General features: G+C 37.6%; 1 protein-coding gene across 1 annotated transcript in view; it reads right to left on the bottom strand.

Annotated features, from left to right (window-relative positions):
- Nucleotides 1–26,776, bottom strand: part of CFDP1 (craniofacial development protein 1) — a 103,975-nt gene that overhangs the window by 64,990 nt on the left and 12,209 nt on the right. Inside the window, exons 4-5 of the mRNA XM_054579175.1 lie at nucleotides 24,593–24,720; nucleotides 15,734–15,853 (exon numbers count right to left, since the gene is read on the bottom strand). Of these exons, the coding sequence (XP_054435150.1) occupies nucleotides 15,734–15,853; nucleotides 24,593–24,720 (248 nt within the window). The remainder of the gene's footprint in view (nucleotides 1–15,733; nucleotides 15,854–24,592; nucleotides 24,721–26,776) is intronic.

Raw genomic sequence — 26,776 nt, 5'->3', positions numbered from 1 at the left:
ACAGAAACAGAGAACATGTTAGTTGGTTGCCAGAGCTGGGGATGGGAGGAAAGTGGGTGTGGTTACAGAAGCACCACGAGCAACCCTAGTGGACTGGAAATGTTCTCTTGCCTTGATTGTATCAATGTCATTATCTTGGCTGTGATATTGTAAGATGTCACCACGGGGGGAAAACTGGTTCAGGAATCTCTCTGTATTACATTATACAACTGCATGTAAGTCTATAATCTCTCAAAAGTAAAGGGCTCAATTTACAAAAAGGTTTTGGGTTACTCACAAAATTCAGGAGGACTCAAGAACCAAGTTCGTAGGCCAAACACAATGGCCCCAAATCGGACCCAGGCAGGTGAGGATGCTGCTGGCATGGCTGTCATGCACACGTTGCAGGCAGCACCCTACACGGGCCCAGGATTTTTGGAGTTCCCTGCCTCTGCCTCCCTGGCCCTGGGCTCAGAATCCTGGGTGCATGTCTGATTCATGAAGCCAAGGTTCCTGACCGAAAACTACTTACAAAAGAGGCTGGGAAATCAAAGGTTTTGAATTTTCTGCTCCTTGCCTCCCATAAAGGGTAGCATCTATGAGGCTTTTGAAGCTCTCTAAGAAGGTCAGACACTAGACAAAAAGAAGGTTCACAATAATGGGGGGTAAAGATTTTTTAAATAAACATTAAGATGGAGCTGAGTGGAGTGTCAAGTAAACGGATATGATCGTGAGGGAATTTCATATAAGAAAACTTAAGTGTATTTTAGAGATCCAACCAAAAAAATATTTCCAGGATTTCTGTTTCTAAACAGAATAAGGAAAACCAACAAAGGGAACAATGTAAACAGCCTAAAAGAGAGAAGAAAAGCACCAGACATTTAAGAAATACGGTATTTTAGTGGTGAAAATCGTCTTACAAGAAGCAGCAATTCATATCAGATGTGAAAAATAAGTCATTAAATGTATTTTTAAAGGGTACTGGGTATTCCTTCCTATGCTCAGAGTGGTCAGAAATGTTTCTTTCATGTCACTTCAAATTAATCATATGTAATGAACAACTCTGTACTAGTTGTACAGAAAGACGCTAAAGAACAATATAGGATATCTGCCCTTAACGAGCTCATGATGAACTGGTTCCAGGCAAGACAGAGGTTTAACATAAACCTCTATTTTCCAGATAAAGACCTAGAAATATTTGATAAAATATACCAAAAGTTATTGTAAACATGCAGTTAAACTCACAAGACAGAAAGAGAACCCTCAGGGTGCCAGGTTCAGAAAATGAACTGAAAACCACAGAAGCAGCACAGGAGCTGATATAATGGCTACAAGGGGTGAGGAGGTAGGGGAAGAAGTTTCAATAACTTCTGACCTGGGCTTTGTTATCCACATAACAACAGGACTGGTCTGAGGCTTATAAGAAGGGGGAAACTTAGAACTAAAACCCTCAATAAAGTGGAAAGTCTATGCATCCTCAGGGAGAGGACAGAAGAGAAAACATTCACCTAACAGCCCAGGAAGCAGATTAGAAAGCTTCTCTCTGCTTGGGCTGTAGGGTATAGATGGAAAAAAGTATCTCCTGACAACTGGTAGGTACCCTTGGCCTGTTACCACATGAATTTGTGGCTCAGAATTATTTCAATTATAATACCTGAATGTTCCAGGAACTACAAAGCAAGAAATTAACATAAAAATTAGCCCAAGCCAGGGCATCTAGAAGAAGGAAATTCATCTTCACTTTAGAGAAATACAACTTCACTGCGGGCCACATGAGATCACTCCATAGATAAAATCTTGTTTAAAGGAAGTAAAAATATTACTAAACACAATAGGAAACAATCTACTATAAGAAAATCAACAAATAAAGACAGCTTTAGAACACCAAGAACTTCTGATAAAAGAACCATCAGAAAGCAACCATAAAGGAAGCATACTTAAAATTACAAATATAAGAGAAAACCACAAAACCATAAGAATAAGATTCTACGGAAAAAGAACAAGCAGATTTGAAAACCAGCTAACTAGAATTTTAAAAAATAGAAAACTTAGTTATTGAAATTAAATTGGCATGTGCCTCTCTTTTTGGCACTGCTGATACTCTTGAGAGCATCAGCCAGGACATGTGTGCACACTATTATAGCAGCACAGAAAGATGGTGGAATAAGGGAAAGAACTCCTTTCTGGCTGTCAAATAAAGTAACTCAGAAAAAGGTGTAAAGTTGGCTGGAGCTAAAGTATGGTGTTCATTATTATCAGGCTAAAGAATTTGAACTTAAAGTAGGCAACAAAGATCAAATTTTTGAGCAAGTGATGCGATCTAAATTAAATCTCTGCCAAATTATCCCAGCAGTGGCCTGTAGGGTGGATATAGAAGAGGGACTATAGGGTGTAAGCAATTTAGGAAATTACAACAGTCCAAGCCTATCAAAAGACAAAAAAATATCCCAATTACATGAAGACAGATGCTTCAAAGTAAGACCCAGAATATAGGCAGTGGGAATGAAGATGAAATACGCAGGAAAGAGGGAGAGATGAGAGAGGAGAAGAATATAAATCAGTGTTTATAGACATTTTGAAGGGGAAATTAAAAGGAATTAACGGATCAGGCAGTTGGGTAGGGAGAGGATCAGGCAGGGAAGGAAAGAATTGAAGACGGCACTAAGGCTGAGTGACTGAGGGAATAGTGGTGGTTTGTTGTTTTCCCCCAGTGATACGCCAGCAGTTTGGCCCAGCGATGAGGACCAGATTAGAAAGAGGCCTCAGATTCTAGTCCGGGCTCTCTCTCCCAGACAAGCTACTTTGTTTCATAGGCTGTGTTTCTTCAGCTTTGTAAAATGGGAGAATTTAAGAGATAATGAATTAAATGGTGGACCAATGTGGTGTTAAAGGGATTCAGAGAACGCTTCTAGCAAGCGGTGCAAAACATGGGTCTGGAGCTCAGGAGAGAGGCAGTACTAGAAGGACAGAGCAGAAAATCACCAACACAGAAGAGATGGCTAAAGCTGCCGGAGAAGATGAATGCTATTATTAAATGCACAAAGAGAAGAGGCCTGTGAACCTTAGGAAAACTCTAAACAAATACAGAAAACATGGCAGTAGAGGGCTCAGGGATGTACCCGTCTTACCAGAAAGGGGTGTCCAGAGGCAGTGTATTGTAATTCGATGACATATCATATTGGGAGAAAGAAGTTGTGTCCCATTTTCCATTGCCAACCAATGTGCTCAGTGATTGATAAAGTGTTAAGGAAAATAATAGCCTTCATCAACAGGCTTTCTCTTCTACACCTGGAAAACAATGATCCTTTGCTTTCACTATCGTGTTAAACAAAGTCCTATGTCAAAGGAGTTTAAAAAAATATAACTCCAACTTCATAAAGACAGGTACGTCATAATCTAAGCCTTCACAGAACTGAAATCCTGCCTGGCTCATTCTTATAGTGTAAAGCACACAGCTGACCCAAGTGAGTTCAATAGGAAAGCTGGCTTCACCACATGAAGACTGAGAAAATGAGGTTCAGACTAGTCCAATATGAGCTAAATCAGAATGACTTCCTAAAATTATAACAAAAACTTGGATTTAGTTAACCCACAGCACAACACAGAAACATGGCTGGGACGCAGGCACGATGTGTGTGGTTACTGTTCAAAAGGGAAGTTTTCCTCAAATCTTTTCCTTGAAGCTAGTTATACTACACAAAAGACCAAGATCAAGAGTGTTTGGTACGTGGTATTCCTTGGATCTTCCTAATTCTCACTTCTGATTCACATAAATTATGTTACACTCTGACTTATCGGACTGTGGAGAAAACCCTCCTCCTTCGGTTCCTGCTTTCTAAAGTGCACCCCCCCTCACATGGAGCTGGGGATAAAGGATCCCAATTTAAAGCTGAAGTCAATGCAAAGAATGGGCTTTTCCTGCTTATTCTCAAATTAGCAGCCATTGAAATCGTTCCACATTTCAAAGTCAAAGAAAGACTCATAACCAAAAGGCTGTCACTTTTTTCATGTCATATGCACCCAGAATTACTAGATCCAAAGATGAAGACTTGTTCAGCTCTTCCATTTTCTCAATGATATGGAAGTATCAACCTAGTTTAAAAGTTTAAAACTATTTCAGGGTGACAGGTTCCCTTGGGTGACAGGGTTTGGGCAAGAATCCAGGGCTAAGTAACTGAACACAGTAAATGTCAGACATCGGGTCAGCCCGCTTTTCAATCCCTGACAAAAATAATTAGAACGTAGCTGCTCAGCCTCTCCCATAAGAAAAATTCCCAATCCCAATTAAAATTTTTCCCAATATGAATTTTTATGTATAATCAAAACCTCCCATGAAATGGCAGCAAGATACTTGTATTAAAACCTGAGCAGAGCCCTGACAAGTATGGCTCGGCTGGAGCACTGTCCCTCAAAGCAAAGGGTCGCATGCCAGACTCCTGGGCAGGGCACATGCCTGGGTTGTGGATCTGGTCTCGCAGTCAAGGAGTATGAGAGAGGCAACCAGTCTCTCTCACATCGATGGTTCTTTCTCTCTCTTTCTCCCTCCCTTCCCTTCTCTCTAAAAATAAATAAATAAATCTTTAAAAAAACCCAAAGACCTGATCAGAACATAAGAATCATTGATTGTTATGCTTTGGACAAATGACATTCTTCACTGATACTTAAACATTTGGTTCGCAGGCTAGCACTCAATCCCCTGAGCCACACCAGCCAGGGCTGATGCTTAAACATTTGGAAATACATAGGAACTTCCAACACTGAGGACCTGAGAGAGAACCTATACAATCCCTAAACTGGCTCACGATTCCTCTCAGGGTTTATAAAACAGATTTTTACCTCAATTCTTAAATGACTGAGAATTAACTCTGATGATTTGATACAGGATGGAGACTATCTACAGGCAATACCCAAAATCTTGTTCTTTCTGTCACACTTGACAAGTGCACAAAAATGTAGCATCAGTTTAATTCTTAAAAGAAGTATGCTTTTGGTACAGGTTTTCAGAGGGGAAATTTTAAGCCACAACTCAAACTAGCCTTTGGACGATCCAGTTAACTTAGTGATTGTGGAGAAAACCCTGATGACTGCTGGTAACAGTGCAGAAATGGGCTCTCAGCAACAATGGACAGATTCCAATCAGTATTCCCCGATTGGCAACCTCAGTTCGGACGTATGGTGCACACACATCTGATGACCCAATAATCATACTTCTAAGAATCTATCCTCCAGAAATAATAGCACAGGAACATAAAAAATGTGCGCAAAGAATTATTACAGAATTACTCATAACTGTAAAAGTTGGGAAACATGTCCAATAAAGGAATGGTTACTCAAATAGAGACTATTCACACAATGAAATGCCAGGCAGCCATCAAAAAATGGAGGTTTATGCTGAGCCTGGAAAGATGCCCAAGACAGGCTGTTAAGTAAAACTTCAGTTTGCAGACTAACATAGGATGACTTCATTTTTGTTTTAATGTATATATGATTATAATACATTAGCAGAGAGTAAAGAAAAATCTGCACAAAACTGATAACCAGTTAACAACAATTTGTCTCCAGGGCTGGGAATGAAGAAAAGGCAGGCAGCAAGAAAATTTCACTGCCTGCTTTCTGAAAAATTCTAAGTGGCGGGACTATGGGTCATTTTTTACTTTCCTATTTGCAATAAAAAAACAAAAACAACAATAAAAGCTTTGCATATCAAAGAAAAAAATGAGGAAAGAAAAATCATCTTTACTTTCTAAACACAATGGTAGAGTTGAGAACAAAACAAATTCTAATAAAAGAAAAATGTATAAATTGTATAGCTCACAGACCTCTCATACCAAGAGACTAATTAGCCACAAAAGAATGTGCAGCATTCATATACCAAACCTTGCTAATGCTTCAAGTTCCTGGAATCTTGCCAAAGACCAGCCATCTTTTCAGGGAGGATTCTGCCCTCTAGTGTACACAAAGAGAAGCTAAAACACATGCAACAATTAAATCAATAAATTAGTGAAATTCAGTGATTTCATTAGTGAAACGAAATATTTCCGTTTCATTCCTAGAGCATCACAATTTTGACTTTAAATGGAAACCTCCATATCCTTGTTTCTAAGCCTATTTCCTGTTAATCTAATGAACAAAATAAACTGATGAGCAAGATAAAACCTGAGGCATGGACACATGGAACAGACTGATAGATCCCAGAAGGGAGGGGGTGGGGGTGCTGGAAGAGATCAGCTAAAGTACATATATGCATATATGTCAAGGCCATGGACACAGACAACAACATGGCAAAGGTGGCCAGGCGCTTGGTGGAGGGGGAAAAGGGGGTAGGGGGTATTGGGGAATTAAAAAAAATTTTTTAAATCAATTTCCTTTTATCATACTGAATAAACTTTGTGAATGTCATAACTTCAGCTACCTATTCTTTCTGTTCTTCCCTGCATTCCCAAGATGTGCCCAAAGCACTTTACCAACTCATAATTCACACCAAGAAAAATTTGGTACAATCAAGTGTATAGAAATATAGCAAAATAAAGTTTTAAAAGTTTATAACAGATATAGGCACCTGGCTCTTAGACTCAGATTCTTGGAACTTGTTGGCACTATAACTTAAGGCTAAGGTCAAAGGGAAAAGGCTGCACTGTGCAATAGTCTCTCTCATCGGATTTTCTAAGAACACCAGAACATGTTCAACTCCAGGCAACCTTGAAAACCAGTAGAGACACTTACTAGGTTCATAGTATTTGCTGTAAATATTCAGTCTAAATTGACAAAGGTTACCCTATCCTGGTGACCATAAATGAAAAAAGTTTTTGCTTTGAAAGCTTTTCTATGTTTGGGATCTCACTGAGATGCTCACATTGGCATGCACTTCATTGCTTGAGTCAAATGTCAAATATTGTCCCCGGCCCCAACAACAACAACAACAACAAAAGAATATCACTAGTCTCTCCATAATTCTTTGAGTTACCAGCTTTGCCTGGAACAATCTCCTCAAATCAAGAATGTAAATGAGAACAAGATCGCCTTTAATGAATTCAATATATTCCAACTACTCAGGGGGAAATCTTTAAAGAATTATTTAATTTTAATTTCAAATCCATTTACTCTGTACCTGTAAGACCTGTAGAAGTATATATTAAAAAGCAAGTTAATAATAAATTAAAATCAAATGAAACAGAGTTTAGCATCCATTGAAGAACATGAAGTAAAAATCTTGCCCCACGACAAAGCACATCATTCTGGAGCTCATAAACAAGATAACAGCAGTACCACCAAGGCTGCCAGAATCAGTCATTTCCATTTGCTGCACTAACTCCTTGAAGCATCCTCTTCAAAGCTATTTCTAGCTTAGTCCTATCCTGGAACAAATGGCTGCCAGAAGAGAAGCACTTAACATAAAACGGGTAAGAATGTCGCCTGTCTGACTCCCCTGGCCACACCCTCACTGTGCTGCCTGCCATGTGGGATTTAGACCTCAATAGGAGTTCGTTACCATACAGGAACAGCAACAGCCATGGTTCCCCGGCTGAGCACATCTTGTCCGCAGCTTCCTTGTTGGCTATTAAAAGATTACCAATGTACAAACATAACTGGAACTCAATTTTTAAATCATGCCAGCCCTTTAAATTTCATGAGATAGGAATGAGACTAAAATAGAGGAAACCTGGACTGGCCAAGGTTAATGGAGAAAAGGCTTACAAAGGAAAAGGGAGGAAATGGTCATCTCACTTCCTCCAAAAATAACGAAATACAAAATAGCTTTCAAAGAGTCCTTCATCAACTATAAAGCTAAAGAAAGATGCTTTTTAACAGACAAGGCTGATTAGGAGGATAAGAAAGAGTGGCTGTGTGGCACAGTGGCCGAGAGCCCAGGCTTTGGTCTCATTTGGATCTGGACTAGAACCCTGAAATAATACACGTAGCACTGTGTCTTAAATTTGGTTAAGTTGTCAACAGAAGCTATTTCGTCTTTTTTAATAAAGGTAAAGAAATGTTTAACCTGCAGTGTGAGAAGATAATGTGTCTGATATTCAATCTAAAGAACATACTGGTTCCGAAAGGAAATTGATCTGACCATTAAAGGGAAACTTTATCATTAAAGGGGAACTTACATATAGAACTGCACATGCTTCAAAGAAATCATGGTGGGAGATATCTAGGTACCCAAGTCACCCATCCCTTGGTAACTAATACTCCTAGATTTTTCTTTTATGGTTCATTCTTCTATTTAAGCCCATATCTGAGTTACCCTACAACCCAGTAATTCTATATCCAGGTATGTACCCAAAGGAAATAAAAATTCATGTACATTCAAAAATTTGTATAGGAATGTTCATAGATGTATTATTCATAATAACCAAAAGTGAAAACAAACCTATGTCCATCAACTAATATACTACGAAATGTCGTATATTCATACAGAAAATATTATTTGGCCATAATGAATGAAGCACAGACACATGAATGAACCCTGAGGACATTATGCTAAGTCAACGCAGCCAAACAAAAGGATTAAAAATATTGTACGTTTCCATGTATGTGAAATGTCCAAAATAGGCAAATCTAGACACCAAAGATAGATTAAAAATTGCCTAGAACAGGGAAAGAGAGATGGGGATGCAAGTGAAGAGTGAGTGCGTTTCTTTTGGGGGTGATAAAAATTAATTGTGGCTGCATAGCTTTATGAATGCACTGAATGAATAAGCTAAAAGCCAATGAACTGTGAAATTGAAGCTGTTTTTAGAGAGGGGGAAAAAAGCACATCTTAAATTATTAAATTTGCAAATACCATTTGTTCTCATTAAGACTACAGTCCAAAAAATATCATAGGCTACATCTTCTGGAATATCCACTTTCTTCTAATTATCTTAATTATTACAATTACCAATAAGCTCTCACTCATGACATATAGTCTATTGAAAATGATTTCAAGCTGATTTCCCTCTTTCTGGAATGGCCATTCTCTAAGGCTAATCTCAACATGTTCAGCTGAACCTTGAACAATGTGGGTTTGAACTGTGGGGGTCCACTTATACATGAATTTTTTCAATTGACCCATGCAGTTTAAACCTACATTGTTCAAGGGGCAACTGGAGTTGGGAATCTGCATATGCAGAGGGCAAATTTAAGTTACGCTCACATTTTCTTCCTGAGCACTCAACACTCCTAACCTTGCATTGTTCAAGGGCCAACTACATCTATTCACCAGGCACAGACAGACACACACATGCCAACTGACCAGGCATTTCATGAGAGCATCAAACCAGAAGGTAAAGTCAGATTGTAGTTTGTCTTTTTCTGTTGTTGATGTAAATACTATATTAGCTTTGAACTATATTAGCTTTGAAATGTTCTTCTCAACGTGAAAGCAACTCCTTTAAAAATAAAAGAGCTTAAAAAATTTAACATAGGTCAGAGGTCTAATTGATCATCATAATAAAAGCTTCCGATTAAAAATTAGAAATAGTTCTACCTAATATTGTGACAATATCAGATTTTTGTTACTTTAAGTGAAATATTCAATGCTCTCTATCGAAAGACTACATATATCAAAAAAATTAGAAACTTTAAAATGCCAACAAAGTCATTAACTCATGCCCGGGGAGTTTGGGAAAGATCAGATTAACTGCTTGGACAGGAAGACTGTGTTGCACAAATTAGTTTCCTGGGAACTGATTGGTCATTAGGTTGAATATTAACAAACTTCAAAAAGTCAGGCATTATTACTGTCTTCTCAAGTCTTTAGTCTGGGTCTTCTATTTTTATTATGACACTGTGATTAATTCTCTCCTATCTTTGGAGCAAACATTGCTGAACTGATTACCACCCATGATACTGCTTGAGACTTAACAATAAAGCCCCCTACCACCCTTTTATTTAGGTCAATCCCAATCTACAGGAGTGAGCAACAGTAGGCTTACAGTTGTGAGTACACAAAACACAGAGTGTATTCTTGTATTATTATTTAATAATTGTATTATTTATTTGTATGTGTCATATTACTGTTATGTTGTATCCTTACTTATGATTTATCTTTTAGGTAATGATGGATGGTAATTCAACCTACTTTTGCCCAAACCTGTATAAAGAGGTAACTAAATAATAAGTCCTTAATTAAATAAGTGAATGTCTATGGCTAGGATTATAAGCATCAATGAGACTAAGAGTCCACTAGTAGTCCACTGCTGGAATAAGGATAAGTAGTAAATGCAGGGCTGAAAGCAAGTAGTAAGTAAGAGTGGGGCTGAAGGCTGACCAGCCAGATACCCACAAATACAGGGGGAAGCTGGATGTAAGTGGGCAGCCATACTGGTAATGAGGGTGGATGGCAGTGGGTTTTTTTTTTTTTTTTTGGCATCTCAAAAAAGAGTTGGGGGGTGGGGGGAGAAGTGGATCAAGAGTTTAGAGTAACATAACTACGGGAAATTTATACACACTGAGCATTGTACTTCCTACTACCAAATGTAGAGAGTGCTTCTTGTCATCTCTAATTTGGGCCTCTAATTAAAATTGGATGTTTGGTTTATTCCATTCCCAAAGCATAAACTTTGGCTTTTTATAGCCTAAGCAGTGTGCTATTTTAAACATGCAAAGGAAATGCATTTTCAGTTATAAACATTTGCTCCTGTGAATCTGTTCTCATTTGCTAGCAAAGGATGTGGGACAGGACGTTTCACCCTGTTGCTCTGGTTTTCCTGTATTGCTTAAATCTGTTTAGAGAGAAGGAAAATAAATAAATAAAGTGTTTCTGCTGGACAATTTCTATAAACTGAAGCAACTCCAAAAATGAAAATGAAAAGTCTGTGGAAAAAAGACTAGAATAATTTTTTTAAATAAATTGGATTATTCCCATAGGTCTTTTCCCCTGAAAAGACTTTCCATACCGTGCACGTGCAGCCTGCAGCAGATGCTAATGTTGGCACTGATAAAATGTGCCCACTTAGTAAACACCCCAGATCAGCTGAATTCCTCCTGACCCTGTCTTTTCTCAAGCACAATTACAGCTGTAGAAGCTCCTTGAGATGCCAAAAACAAAACAAGAAAAACAACCAATCATGCCAACCTTGAGCATCATCTTCTAGATTTATTCAGAAATTCAAAGTACACTGCATAATTCAATGAGTCCCCACTTTCATGTACAACTCTGGGAGGGTTTTTTTACTCAGGCAGACATAATCTTGTGATGTTACATTCCATTATAGTTTTCAAAAAAACTGATTTTGATTACATTTCACTTCACTGCTTTATAAGGAAGTCAGCAGTTCATTAATCTACTGCAAGATATTTTCATCAGCTGCCCCTCCAGATTCCCTCTAAGTCCTCTGTGCTGCTCTCTGCCCCAGGTGCTGTCCTGTACGGACAAAAGGCTCTTCCGGGTCAAACGGTAGTCAGGCAACTTTGAGCTCTCTTTGCGACTATGCCTCAGTCTTGGTCTCTGCCCTTGCTGGGCTTGCATATCCCAGGTTTAGCAAGGATCCTGCAAAGCCAGTTTAAAGAGAATTTACCATTCTCAATATCCGATCAGTTTCATTATCTGATCAAGCCCCTCAACACCTTTGATGTGTAATTCCTAGCTTGCCTTCAGCAAGAACCCCCCACCCCATGTCTCCTTTTAGTCATATTCCATCCACTGACCCTGCCCCCTCTCACTCTGCTGCTTGGCTATGAATCCCCAGCTGTCTTGACTGTATTCAGAGTTGAGCCTGATCTCTTTGACCTATTGTGGTAGTCTTCATCTTCATTAAGTAAGTCTTCCTTACTGTTTTAACAAGTGTTAATTTTTTTCTTTCACAAGACTCAGTGGTCAGTCAACCAATGAATGCATAAATAAGTAGAACAACAAACTGAAGTTTCTCTCACTCTATCTAAAAATCAATAAATTAAAAAAAAAAATAAAATTTAGAAGACTCAGTGGTCAATGGAGCATCCTGGCAAGAGTTGGGAGATAGGGAGGGAGTAATGGGAGATCTGGGTATTTATTTCCCTGGCTTCCCCTGGAGGATCCATCACTCAAGTGAAGGTCTGAGCCCCTGTCAGGAGACCCTCTCTATCTGCCATAACTGTGCCCCCTCTTGTCCCTTCAGGTCGAAGGGTGGCGATGGAGCCTCATTATTACCAACCCTGTAGACACCGCACTGTTCCTATCCCTATGGCTTCTCATCATTCTGTGTGTTATTAAACTATCCTCAAAGTATCCTAATTTGAGGAAGCCACCTGTTTCCTGCCCAGTCTCCTTAATATAGATATCGTCCCTGCAGATTTCTTCCTAAAAGGGCTATTAGCTCTTTTTAAGAAAGGAAGGCATGGTTACAAAATGCAGCCATCTTTCTATGTGAGTGACTTAGTGACTTAGACAAGCTGACCTTGTTAAGCTGCCACTTCTCCCTCCTCTAGTTATCTTCATAATCGTAGTAACACAGCATTTTCTGAAACATATAGGTTCCAAGTAGAATCTCTAAGTATCAATACAAATTATTTTAACCCTGTGGAGGTTGTGGTAAAAAAGTAATTTCAGCATAGGTCGCATGTATCCGAGAGATACATTCATTACTAGTATGCACTGAAATGCAAAAAAAAAATTTTTTAACCTGCAAATTTGCATTTATTATATTTCTATAATAAAATACATGATTTTTATTTATTTTCAGTTACAATCTAGAAATTATTAAACAAAGAAATATAAAAAACATAAAGAATAAAAACTTTTCTTTTCAAATAATGGAAAGATGGATATTGCTAAAAATACAACCAAAAAATGTTTTTAACATTAATTAACCAAAATTTTCAATAGCTGGCTTTGCAAAACCTTTGCAACAGTCATTGCAAACAATATTGCTATGCTCAAGGCATACTTTTCACAATACTTGCAAAAATGTTTTCTTTACTTTAAACTTTATTAAATAAGGCTGTTGAGGGTTTTTAAAAATATTTTATTTATTTATTTTTTAGAGAGAGGGGAAGGGAGGGAGAAAGAGAGGAAGAGAAACATCAATGTGCGAGAGATACATTGACTGGTTGCCTCTCACACACCCCCAACTAGGGACCTGGCCTGCAACCCAGGCATGTGCCCCTGACTGGGAATCAACTGGCGACCTTTTGGTTTGCAGGCCAGCACTCAATCCACTGAGCCACACCAGCCTGGGTGCAAAAATATTTTGATAAGCAACTCTAGTAGCGTTTGCTGAAATTCTTCAACATCTCTTGGATTATTGAATTGATATATTTTTCCTGCCATTTTCAATGGTAAATGGAAAAAAATACACAGAACTGATGTCTAAGTTCACAAGCACACACACAAAAAACTATACCAACACTGACTTTGGAGTTCACGTTATCGCTCAGATACAATTTACTATCGCATTATCACATACACTTAGGAAACACGTGTTATAACCAAACTGATGGCTTAAACATCAGGGCTTAGCATTAGTCACACACAAATGTGCAGCTAATCGTGACTTTGAACCTATGCATCTGATATATGTAACAATATTTAAGAAAAGAGTTTGTTTGTATCTCTCAGATCAGCCATAGCTTCCTCCAAAGGGTTAAGAAATAGCCAAGGAGGCTAGAAGTGAAAATTATGCTAGAGGAAACCACGCTAGAAACCTAAGGTAGAAGAATGCTTGCCTTTACATCTATCTGGCACTTAATCTAGAGGTAATCTTCACCATAACACTTTTAATAATTGCAAAAGACATTATTTAACAATACCAGATACAAGTCTGGTAACTCAGTAAAAGCCTACAGAGGCTAATTCCATACATAGTCTAAAGCAGTATTTTTTCGAATTCAGATTGTAGCATATTATGACTTCAATTCAGTGAGTCCTAACATTTCAAAAAAATAACACATACTCAACATAATAATTTAAGACAGAAAATCAGAGTTTATCATATATAGTAAAGGAAAATATTATTTCACCGACTTTTTATTTCTTTTTCTTACATACCTATATTTATGGGTATACTAGGGCACACTATAAAATGTTTTCCTTACTAGGAGTGTCAGTCAATAAAGTTTGAAAGCTACTGGTCTGAAGAGAATCCCTTTCAAACAATATGATGATTATGAGACTAAAAACATGTTGTTTCAGCCTACAACCTCACTTTAAAAATCTCAACCCTCACTCAAAATAGTTTATTTTGTGACAACCACATCAATATCTGAAATAAAAATGTACTGAAACAATATTTACTCTTACTTTGTGATGCAGTATAATATTTTTATTCTATTTCATTTCTTTTAAATGCTGACTGTAAACCACAGCTTAAAAACTTCTGAGCCAGGCCTGGAGACCTTTGTTCACATTACTCTTGCCCTTCCACGCTGCTTTCATTTCCACTGTGGCAGCAAGCATTCAATTATCTGCCTTCTGTGTAGCTACTACATGACTTCTGCCACCTAATCACATCAGGGGTCAAGACATACTTGGAGTTAAGAAGCAAACACAGAGCAGGGCGCAGGTGCGGACACGGCTCCCGCTGCAGTCCTCGCACGCACCGCCATGGCACACCCTGAGAAGCAGCGCCTCACTGAAGCACCTGCAGCTCCCTGCCTGAGGACTGAGGACTGAGGACTGAGCACAGGCGGAAGCAGCTGAGCCAGTGCCGGCAGAGTGAGAGGATAAATAGCCCAGCCTTGGCGTTCTTCACCGCCTCTCTGAGTTCCCCAGCAGGACTGAGTACTAGCCACCACCAGCAGCTACCTGCTACGTAAAGCACCCTGCCCCTGCGCTGGCTTCCTTCCCACCTCCTTTCATCTCCCTCCCTGGGGCTTCCTGCAGTCACCTCTCACATTAATGACTTGCACTCCAACCTATGTCTTGGGGTCTGCTTCTGGGCAAACAGTAACCCTGCTGAGCACACCGGTGTAACGAAGTGTTATTTAGGGTCAGAGCTGCAGAGATGAGAAAGGCCTGTCCTAGAAAAGCTCATAATCTGATAGGAAAACCAATGATATTTTTTTTCAATGTAAAAATAAAAACCCCAAAAATCTTTATTATTCACTGCAATGCCATAAGTATGCTTGGATAAGGAAGGAAGATGTGGCAAACTCTGACAGATGGGTCACAGAAGCCCCTGTAGGTGACTTTTCTATCCTAAAAACCTTAGGGACACAGAGTTCCCCACAGGAGTCAGCAGGTGATCAGTCTACCTAGGGGGTGTGGTCCGTGTTCACCTCTCTGCAGGCTAGCGCCCTGGCTTCTCATATTTACTTTGAGGCTTTATGTCTCACACAAAGGAAGAAAGGGATTGCTTATTTTCTCTAAAGAGAAATAATTCTATTCTAGTCTTCAGCTAAAAATAACTCAAGTACTATGGAAAATATGAAAGAAGAAAGACTATTAAGTTCCTGAAAATGTGTTAATAGAATTATTTGTGAATCAGCTTTGACCTTATTAATGTTCCTTTGAGGTCCTTGGGGGATAAGAGCACTCAACCCAAATCTTCATTAGATGTTCTGAAGAACTGCGGAAATTTTCATTTAAAAATTATTTCTTAAATGTAAAGTTTACTGTGTTCAGCCCTGTGATCCACACTGTAAATCAGCACTTTTTTCAGGCCGATATAAAATGAGACCTATGGCTAATTTCCCTTTGCATTTTCCATTTGGCAAACATTTCAGCAAAGGCAGAGCAGCAGCGTAACTTCTCTCAGGAAAGGAGTCACGACAGCCACAGTCAAAGCGGGTCCTTACACCGAAAACGGCTTCTCCGGCGCGCCCCGTGCACTTGGGCCCGGACCGAGATACTCACCCAGACCCAGCAGGGAGTGACGGCAGAGTTGAAGGGAAATGAGCCTGTGGTTTTTCTTTCTCATTTTGCTTGAAGAAGGATTTGGCCTCTTTAGATGTAGCATCCACTTCCTTAGTCACCCTGTGCCAAGGAAGGAGACATTATTTACAAAGAAATACAAAGACAGAAACAAAATCTAAAAAGACGGAATGAATGACAACAAGGAAAATACCCACTGGGCTTTCAATAAGTTCTGGCTGCTGAGTTTTATGGTTTCAAGTTTACTACAACAGTTCCAGATAAAGACACTTTCCCTTGCTAAATGAAATGATAATGCATTAAAATCTGATCTCTCTAAAATCCCCTCCATTATTTCTGTCAGCATGAAACACTCCGGGAGTCACTCCTGAACCACAGCCTGTGTGGGTACTGCTGCGAAGACCCTTGCACTTCACCTCACACGTAGATAAGGATTTACACTTAAAGGCCCAGTACAAGCTGGAGTGTGGAGATGGAATATTCAGGAGCAAAACACTGCTATTACTTCAAAGAGAAAAGCAACCGTATAAACAACTGGAAATACTCTGTAGAAGGTCCCTATTCTATACCTAAAACAGACCAAAGATGAAACAAGATCCCTGAAAACTGGATGTCTTGGCACTAATCTGGGAATGGACAAAAACTTTGAGAATCCTGCCAACTTCAGATCTGCAAAAATTGCCCTCAGTATGGCTGATCATCAAATAAAGAGCAAAGAAGGTTATTTATGGTGCCTAAAATTTCAGATAAAGAAGAGAAAATGTCTAATGCCTGCCTAGGCTTGCCAATTCAACAAAAACATCTGAGGAATTTTGTTTAAATTTCAATCTATCTGTAGGAGGGTCAAAAGTTATAGTCATTGTATTATGGATGTTCAACCAGCTCATCCAGAATAAGACTGGCCAATAAAAATGACAGATGAATCCTGTAAATTCCGTCTTTGCAGGAAAGTCAGTCTCTATCTCTTCTCTCCTTCCTCTTAGGCTACCAGAACCAAATTTTCTTATTGAGGGTCATCTCACTCCTACACTCAGTACTGTGTCACCCACAGAAGTGACAGAATAAAGATGTGAGAGCTCTGCATTATAATCTTGAAGGGTGACTCAAAAAAACAAGACAAAAACTCAGTCCCCTGCTCAAGTTCTTATGATGGCTCAGTATTACTCAAAGAATCAAACATAAGCTGCTGGAAATTGCCTTCAAGACCCTCTGAAATCTAGACCTATTTTCTATCAGACTTAATTTGTGTGTCCCTCAACTCTCCCAAATGAACCTCTCAGTAGTAAGAGTCAAGAGTGAAAACTAAGAGAATTTATATGATAGATTAAACCATCATTCAGCAAATATTCTCTCCCTCTTAACCAAGAAGATAACTTCCCCACCCCACTGATACTGTCTGGACATGTGACTTGTTTCAGTGGTTAGTGGGAGAATAGAAGTTTTAAATATGTTTCTGTTCTTTCATGCGCCTCTTGACACCCTCTAGCCATAAAAAGAATATTCCTCAAGCAGCTGCTGGTCCAAGGTGGGTAAAAGATCTGAACCCAACCAGTAGCTTGGAGCCAAGCCTGGACCAGCTGAGCCCGACAGCCAGAAACACACTGCAACAAATAAAGGCTTAGTGGCGTATACCACTGAGTCTTGGGATGGTTTGTTACACAGCAGTTCTGTAGCAATGGCTGACACATTTATATTTCGTGAGTGAGAAAAATTAGATTTTAAGGGGTTATGTTACTTTTTCAAGACCAGCCAGAGATTAAGTAGCAATGCTAGAGAAGAACTCTGTAGATGTGGGGCCTAGAAAAAAAAATGATATGACCTCTACCCTTCAGGGGCTCACAGTCTATCAGGGCAACCAACCATGAAAACAAGTCATGACAATATGTGATCTCTATTAAGTGCCATAGAGGAAGCATGGAAAAAGCATAACTGTGGGAACACCTCTGTTAATTCCTTTGTGTCAAAGTCCTATTCATATTCACCAGGTAACAAGTTCTATAAACTGGTATATTTCTCTTAGGGGCTTTGCTAATTGACAGTGTAGTGTTAGCAGAAGATTACTCTGCCTAGAAGAACTCTACTTCTAACAAGCAGTAAGAAGAGATTCAACCATCACAATATCTTCAAGTAGGGAGGTCTAAATTATAGACCACTTTAATATACAAGAAGGAACGTTGACAGGAAAAGGCCCACTATTAGCAGTGATTAATTCAAGAGTTATCAGCAGAAATTCCATTTTAAGTTCATTTTCACTTACTCAGAGCTTCCTGAAAAGTCTTTATTTAGGCAGAAACTTTCCATGACTGGCCTCTTCCAAAAGGTGAATCATTTAGGAAAGTCTGAGTTAATTGGCTCAGCTGGTTATGTGACAGGGAAGGATAAAAAAATACTATTTTTCCTCATTCCCCAAGTTTAATAAGCTACGCATTTTAAGGGGGGGGGGACAAAACTAAAAGGTAAAGATCCAAAATTTAGCAATTATAATATAACTAGAAAAAACTAAAAGACTAACTCCGTGTTATCACTACCTTATACTTACAAATTCTTTTCAGTCATCACTAGCTCTTTTTCACATTTCTTAAAGATGTAGTAATGCTATTAACTTGATACAAAGACAAAAAGAAGCAGAATAATGACATAAAGAGATTAAAAGATATGCTCAAATCTTTACACCAAGTTTGCATCTGGATGTCAATTAAAATTCAGGCCTCCCAAGTTCCTATATGAGAGTTCCTTATGAAATCTAAATTTAAGTATAAATAATTTAAGTTAAAAAAAAAATTTAGCAAATTGCCAACTATTAAGAGGGGTTTTGTTTTCTTTAGAAGGTAGTTAGAGAACTTTCACTTATGTTATATATTTCTGTAATGTATGTTTTTAAAATAATAAGCATATATTACTTTTGAATATGTGTTATATTTATTAAAAAGTGCTTCTCTTGTTGAAAGATACAGTGCTGCCCTCTTCTGACAAATTGTAAAAATAGTAGACTCCCTGAAAAAGCATCCAGTATTTAAAATTATCATTCATTTGCTTTAAAAGTGAAATAGGAAATTTGTGTCACACAACTACGTTAATAAATAGTAATAAGTCCACAAAATTTAATTTGATCAGGCAATGTTATGTTTTCTCATTGTAACAGTTACTCCATGTAGGGCAAGTGGTTAAGTTATAATAAATCTTTCTCTAATATATATGACACATGGAAAATAATGCAAGCAGAGAAAAATTTCTAAAAATTTTAAATCCTTTGATTTCTAATGGTTTATTAAACACTTTATTATTTTTGTAGGACGTCCTATTAAAGGTTTGCCATCAGTGTTCTGCTACCCTCTACTGGACAACTTCTATGGTTTCCAATGTGATTTCTGGTAGCAAAATATATTACTAATTCACATCATCAAGAGTTATTTAATGGATCTCCAAAATGACTGATTATCAAGAAAAAGCGTGTTCTGAAAGATGTTGCCAGAAGTGGTCTAACTTATCACCACCAATATTGGGTGTTACTGATGTACTGCACTGAAGAAGACAAAACAACAGGGTAGTATTTTTGTCTAAAGTGATTAATCTGATGCTACTCATGAGGAAACAATTCAACAATCCAAATTAAGGGACGTTCTACAATACAAATGGACTCAAAAAATATATGTCAAGAAATACAAAAAGGCTGAAAAATAGTTCTAATTCCAAGGAGGCTAAAAAAGACTAAATGCAGTGTATAACCCTGAACTGAATGTTAAATTGAACAAGAAACAGTGTCTTAAAGAACATTACTGGAACAACTAGGGGAAAACATAAGCAGAAGCACATATAGAGGTACTTAGAATGTGGGCTGCAAAACTACCTGGTATTGGTCCAAGGTGAGATAGATACAGAAATAGTAAGTATTTAGAAACGTCTCTGCAATTCAAAAATGTCACAATATTCAAGACATGATCAGTGCACTCACTGCATTAAACAGAATGGACATCAATTCAGGTACTGTCAAATTTGCAAGGTGGTCACGTGCTATTAGTGTATTAGTTATGTGCAGAAAAACCACATTAGAATGTTTAGGTGATTTAGTCAAGTAACACCTCAAAACTTGATAAAATGTAAGCATTTATTTCTTTAACTATAATTTTCTTCAATTAGAGTTGACATAAAATATTATATTAGTTTCAGGTGTACAGCATAGTGGTTAGACATTTAACTTACAAAGTGATCCCCCTGGTAAGTCTTGTACCCACCTGACACTAGACACAATTATTACAATATTACTGACTGTATTCCCCCTAAGCTGTGCTTTACATTCCCGTGACTATTTTGTAATTACCAATTTGTATTTAATCCCTTAACCCTTTTCACCCAGCCCCCAGTCCCTCTCCTATCTGGCAACCATCAGTTTGTTCTCTGTATCTATGAGTCTGTTTGTTTTGTTTGTTCTTTAGATTCCATTTATAAATGAGATCATATGATATTTGTATTTCTCTGTCTGACTTATTTCACTTAGCATAATGCCCTCTAGTCTGTAATTTATCACTATCGGTCGCAAGTGGCAAGATTTCATTATTTTTTTATGGCTGAGCAACATTACACTGTATATATGTACCACTTCTTTATCCAATCATCTACTGGTGGACACATAGGTATCTCCCACATCTGAGCTATTATAAGGAATGTTGCAATGAACATAGAGACGACCATATCTTTTCAAATTAGTGTTGTGGATTTCTTCAAATTAATACCCAGAAGTGGGATTGTAAGCATTTGTTTTTATAAATTATTTTTTACAACTATTTAAATTGTTAACCAAGTGTGACTGTTAAAAATTATACTTTAAATTAGTTAACTAAATTTAAAAAAGTAAAATTGGTGTTTTTTTAATCCTAATTTATTGATGGCAAAACTAGCCTCATTGTTTTGTAAAGAAAACACATCTTTTCTGAAAGCAGGAATAGTCATAAGTCACATGATGACAATGGAAGTAATTCCAAAGAAACCAAGCACCACTGAGGTCACACTGCTTTTACCCTATGAGCCCTCTTACATTTACTGTGGTTTGTGATCATGCAGTACTAAAACCAAAGTGAGTTCTTTGCAGTGATGTTTTGGCGATGAAGCATTTACATACAAAACATATAGAAGTAAGTTCATATTAAAAGAATTCTTTGAAATAAAAGAGTACTGAACTAAAAAGCCAATAAAAACAGACAGACACAAACTTCTATTCATTAACATCAGTGCTTTTGCAGCCTTCTGAGGAAGGAGCGCTTTTGGTTACTAATTAAAAAACAAACAAAAAACATTCCCAACACCCTCGAAAAGACTGTATCTAGTATGTCTGCTTGGAAATCTTGGTGAATCTGTGACAAAGAAGGCAGTTCAAGCCCTGACCAGGTGGCTCAGTTGGTTGGAGCATAAAAAGTTTGCTGTGGGTTCAATTCCTGGTCAGGGCACGTACAGGAGGCAATTGATTGATGTTTCCCTCCCACATCACTGTTTCTCTCTCTCCTGCCCCTTCTCTAAAATCAATAAACAAATCTTAGGGGGAGGGCTAGAAAAAAGGAAGGTAGTTCAAATACAGCTTTCCAATACACCATGGCTTTAAGTATTCAGGATCTGGCTTATGGTAACAAAAACTAGAATAAAGTTAGTAAAGTAATTTTTCAATGCAATTTAAAGAATTTCAGATTACTTCTAACATGAAATTATGGTGTATGTGTGATTTAAACATGAGGATGATATAAAGAATTCTTTTATCAGTTTCTTGCTGACAAACATACCTGACACTCATCTGTATGATAAAACTAGGGCCACACTGTCAACAAATGTGATTTGAAGTCTAAGTGTTCAGAAGGGCACGTTCCAATGGCACAGCTGGTAAAACAGAAAAACAATTTAGATTAAGGAGCATGTGCTAGAATATAAATTAACGCAATGCTTCCTTCATCAACAAAGTTCTCTGCTACCAAAAAAAATCTTGCTATAGTAGTAAAAATTATGAATTATTTAAGGTTAATGCCTTAAAATTTTAAATGACTCTTTTTATATGTGATAAACTGAAAGCTGATCATAAAAGTGTATATGTTATCTTGTGTGCTGAAGTACAATGGTTATGAAAGAGACAAATGATGTTGAGAAAGATGAACTAGGAAATAAACAGTGTTTCCAAAAGAAAAAGTAACTACTGGCTTTCCAATTTTAAAAATCTCAACTAGACAATAAAACTTGCTTATTTCTCTGATATCTTTGGTTTTTAATAATCTTAGTACTTAGTATGCGAGGCGAAATTCAACATATTTTTCAGTAGCAAATAAAATATAAGGATAAAAATGCACATTAAGAAGCCTGGAAGAACAGTTTCTATAGATTAACATGTTTCACAGAAGGTTTGGAACTGTATTTTCTATCAAAATAATAGCCACAAACAGGAAATTCATGCATCCAGAATTCCTTTATTCCCACTGAAGTATAACTTAAATGTAATTATAATTTGACAGGATCAACTATGGGAAATGGACGCTGGTAAAGCTCTGAAGATGAACTTTGAAACTACAGTATCACTGGATTCACTTTAGATTCATAAAAGGAAAATCCTGAACTTAATGAAATGGCTTTAAAATCTATATTTCCATCCTCATGAAAATATCTGAGATGAATTTCTTTATGATCAATGTTTTTTAAAAAGAGAAAACTCAACACAGAAATAATTTACATATACATTATCCTCCAGTAGTTCTGTCATCAACCCAACTCAGACTGGATAAATTAACAAGAAAAAAAGTTATTTGGTCTCATTAAAAACTTTAAAAATTAAAATACAAAGTGAGTGGCTAGATGTTAACTACTGAGAATTGATACTTTAGTTTTTTTTTGTTTCAACTGTAGAATAAAAAGGTGTAACTGTAACAGTGATTCCCTGTATCAATCTCTTATACTCACTCTTTCAATGAACAGCATGTATAGTTATAAAAATCTTTTCCTTTTCCTATCTTATGTTTTCTCTTTTTGACTATGTATACTGAATTGTAATTGTATATCTGTTAAATCTCATTGTTAAAAATTTGAGCTTATATGTGGTACCTCTTTTTATTTTTCTAGAGTTCCATTTTATTGTGTTTTACAAAAGTATTGGTCTGTAACAGGTTGAAAATTTAAAATCAGGGTCTTCATCTCAGAGTTTAGATAATAATCTGCATTAATGTGAAATTTGCTGACTACTAGAGTTACACTATACCTTGAAGGAGAATGCCCTTGTTCTTAAGAAACAGTGCTGAGGTATTTAAGAGTGAAGCGAAGTGATCCTCTAATGCCTACAAGTAATTCTTAAACGGTTCAGCAAAAACAAAAAGAGAAATACAGATGGAGGTGAAAGAGGCATTAACAAGCAGTGAATCTGTATGGCAGGTATATGCGTATTCCTTGTAACACTATTCTTGCAAATTTCTGTAAGTGAAATGTTTCAGAAGAAAAAGTTGGGGGAAAAAACTTTTTTTAAGTAATAGAAAGTTTTGCTCTACACCATTTATAAAACTAATAATGCCAAATTCTTTTTTTTCCAAGATGTATTTCCTCTAGATGAAATATTTGGTGAAAAGTAGATATAATTTTTAAGAATATCAATTTTAGCCCTGGCCAGGTGGCTCAGTTGATTGGAGCATTGTCTCATACACCAAAAGGTTGTGGGTTCAATTCCCATTCAAGGCACATACCTAGACTGTGGGTTTAACCGTTAGTCGGGGAGCACACAGGAGGCAACCAATCAGTGTTTCTCTCTCTCCACCTTCCTCTCTCTCTCATCAATAAACATATCAGTGGGTGAAGATTTTTAAAAAGTATCAATTTTAGGGGAAATTATCTTTTCAGAGAGCATACAGGTCTAACTAATTACTGTCAAGGAAAATAAATGTGATTATCTAAAAAATTATTGATTGGCATTTCATTTGTTCTCATTTAGCTCTAAATTAGAGAACTGCTGTTTTCACATAATAAAAATTAAGTAAGTAGGAAAGAGGAAATCCTAGACATGTGGCTCTTACCTGGAACAGCCAGGAAGTTATTAAGTCCCTATTGTTTTTGTAAACTGGTAACAAATCTCATGAATCAATTTCAAAAATAATATAAAGTGAGGAAATAATACTGGAACCAAACTTCTCTCCTGGCACTTTAATTTTTACCTGATTTCAGAGGCTTCACTGGGACTCATACTTCATAGTCAAGGAAAGTAATACAGGAAGAAATGACTTAGCCAAAGTCGCAAAGCACGAGTATGTGAAACCATACACTTTACTCTTACATTTCCTGGTTTCTGTTCAGCCAACCACTTTATAACATCCAGAAACTAGATTATGATAGGTGAAAGGACCTTTCTCATGTTCTCTGATAATTCATGGAGCCACTGTTTTCCTTGAGTTCAAATATAATGCTTCCAAAATATCACAATGGGGTCGAATGAGGACAGATGACTCATAACACCATGTAGAAAGATGCTCATTTTTAAGAGAACTTCCACATTTTGCTGTATATAATATGCAAGTTTTTGACCACATTTTTGAGGGAAAAATAAGGATGCACATTATACATGGGTAGTACTAATTCCGTACCTATATGTTTTTAATTCTTTTATTTATGCTCATGCATTAAAAGTATAACTCTAGAAAGCAATAATGGTATCTGTATGCAAAATAACAGTCTGGAATACAATAATCAATTTTGTTTCTAAATATATATAAATAAATAATTGAATTTAAAAATTAAAATGATAGATTTTTTTCCTGAAAGTTTGGGCCAAAAACATGGGTGCACATTATACTCGGCAAAATACAGTAGTTTCGAAGTTTGTGAAGGTCATCTTACCTGACTTCTTCACCAGCAAAATCAAACACCTTGGTGATTTTAACTTTTTCTGTTTCTTTAGGTTTCTCTAACTCATCTGCTTTGACCAACAATTTCTTTGAACTAGTTTCTTCAGTCTCCTCTCTTTTCTATGAAAAAAGTAAGAAATGTAAGCAGTTTCACTTAAGAATGGAATCTAAAAGAACCATTCAAACATGCTGTTTATGGCTATTCTTAAATGTTTCATCTCTAAACAGTTAAAGACCTATTGAAAATTTATTTGATTGAAAAAGCTTGTTTTTCCTTCCAAAGGAAATGCTTTTGCTTTTCGCTTAGTACAGTTACTATCAAAAGGCATCTATGTAGTCTGTTTTCTGCTGTAAGCTTCAAATCTGTTTGTAAATTTTTAAAAAATCTATCTGGAGGACTTTCAGTCAAGATGGAGATATAGGCAAAAACACCTTGTCTCCTCACAAAACTACAGCAAAAATTACAACTAGACTACAAAACAAATATCACCCAGAATTATCAGAAAAAAAGAACTGTATGGAAGTCTGACGACCAAGGGATTTAAAGAAGCCACATTCATCCAGACAGGTGGAAGGGTCGGTGAGTCACAGGAAGGTGGAAAGGCATGGAGAGGCCCAGAGACACAGAACAGGCACCACATCCACTTGTGGTAGATGAAAATAGGGAGGGATATCTCAGGAGTGAGGGACACCGGACCACGCAGCCCAGGGTTCCAGCACCAGGAAGATAAGTTCCCAAAACTTCGGGCTATAAAAACCAGTGATGGGGAGGTAGGGCTGTGGAAGAAACTAAGGGATTCTCAGGAGACTCCTCTTAAAAGGCCCGCAAGGCTTAGGACTTATGCAGATTCACTCCCTCTGGGATTCAGCAGCAGGGCCATAGCTGGAAGGGCACCAGTGGCATACAGGGAGGAACTGAACTGACTGGTAACAGGGCAAGTGCCAGGAGACAGCTTCCTCCTGGGCAAAATCCAGAGGCCAGGCAGCAGCATTGTCCCCATCCAAGCCCTCCTCCCAACACAAGTTGCTCCACCCTGGCGAATACTTAAGGCTCTGACAGGTGTGCTTTTCTACAATAGTTCACACTACTAGGACAAGGAGTCAAAGCAGCTCTGCACCATACACAGAAACAAACACAGGGAAGCTGCCAAATTGAGGAGACAAAGAAATATGGCCCAAATGAAAGAACAGACCAAAACTCCAGAAAAAGAACTAAATGAAATAGAGATGAGCAAAATGCTGGTTATTGGGATGTTCAAGGAATTCGCTGAGTACTTCAACAGCTTAAAAAAGACCTGGGCAGTAATGAAAGTTACATTAAGTGAAATAAAGAAAAATCTACAGGGAACCAAGAGTGGAGAGGGTGAAGCCGAGAATCAAATGAACAATTTGGAACACAAGGGGGAAAAAAAGCATTCAATCGGAACAGTAGGAAGAAAAAAGAATTTAAAAAAAAATGAATATAGGCTAAGGAACATCTGGGACATCTCCAAGTGTACCAACATCCAAATCACATGGGTGCTGGAAGGAAAAGAGAAAGAGCAGGAAATTGAAAACTTATTTGAAAAAATAAGGAAAGAAAACTTCCCTAACTTGGTGAAGGAAACAGACATACAAGTCCAGGAAGCACAGACAATCCCAAACAAGTTGGACCCAAAGAGGACCACATCAAAAGATGCATCATAATTAAAATGCCAAAGGTTAAAGATAAACGGAGATTCTTAAAAGCAGCAAGAGAAAAGCAGAAAGTTACCTGCAAAGGAGCTCCAATAAGACCGTCAGCTGATTTCTCAAAAGATACTTTGTCAGCTAGAAGGGACTGGCAAGAAATATTCAAAGTGATGAAAAGTAAGGACCTACAACCTAGATTACTCTATCCAGCAAAGCTATCATTTAGAATGGAAGGGCAGATAAAGTGCTTCCCATATAAGGTAAAACTAAAGGAGTTCATCAGCACCAAGCCATTATTGTATGACGTGTTAAAGGGAATTATATAAGAAAAAGAATATAAAAACTATGAACATTAAAATGGCAACAAACTCAATTATCAACAATTGAATCTAAAAAGCAAACTAAGCAAAGAAGCAGAACAGGAACAGAACCATAGACATGGAAATCATGTGGAGGATTATCAGTTGGAAGGATAAAGGGAGAGAATGGGGAAAAGGTGCAGGGA

The sequence above is a fragment of the Pteronotus mesoamericanus genome, unplaced genomic scaffold (genome assembly GCF_021234165.1).
Source record: "Pteronotus mesoamericanus isolate MK-2021 breed Mesoamerican mustached bat unplaced genomic scaffold, CSHL_Meso_final contig_52, whole genome shotgun sequence".
Classification (NCBI taxonomy): domain Eukaryota; kingdom Metazoa; phylum Chordata; class Mammalia; order Chiroptera; family Mormoopidae; genus Pteronotus; species Pteronotus mesoamericanus.
Note: the sequence above shows the minus strand (reverse complement) of the source record. Positions and strands in the feature narration are given on the sequence as shown.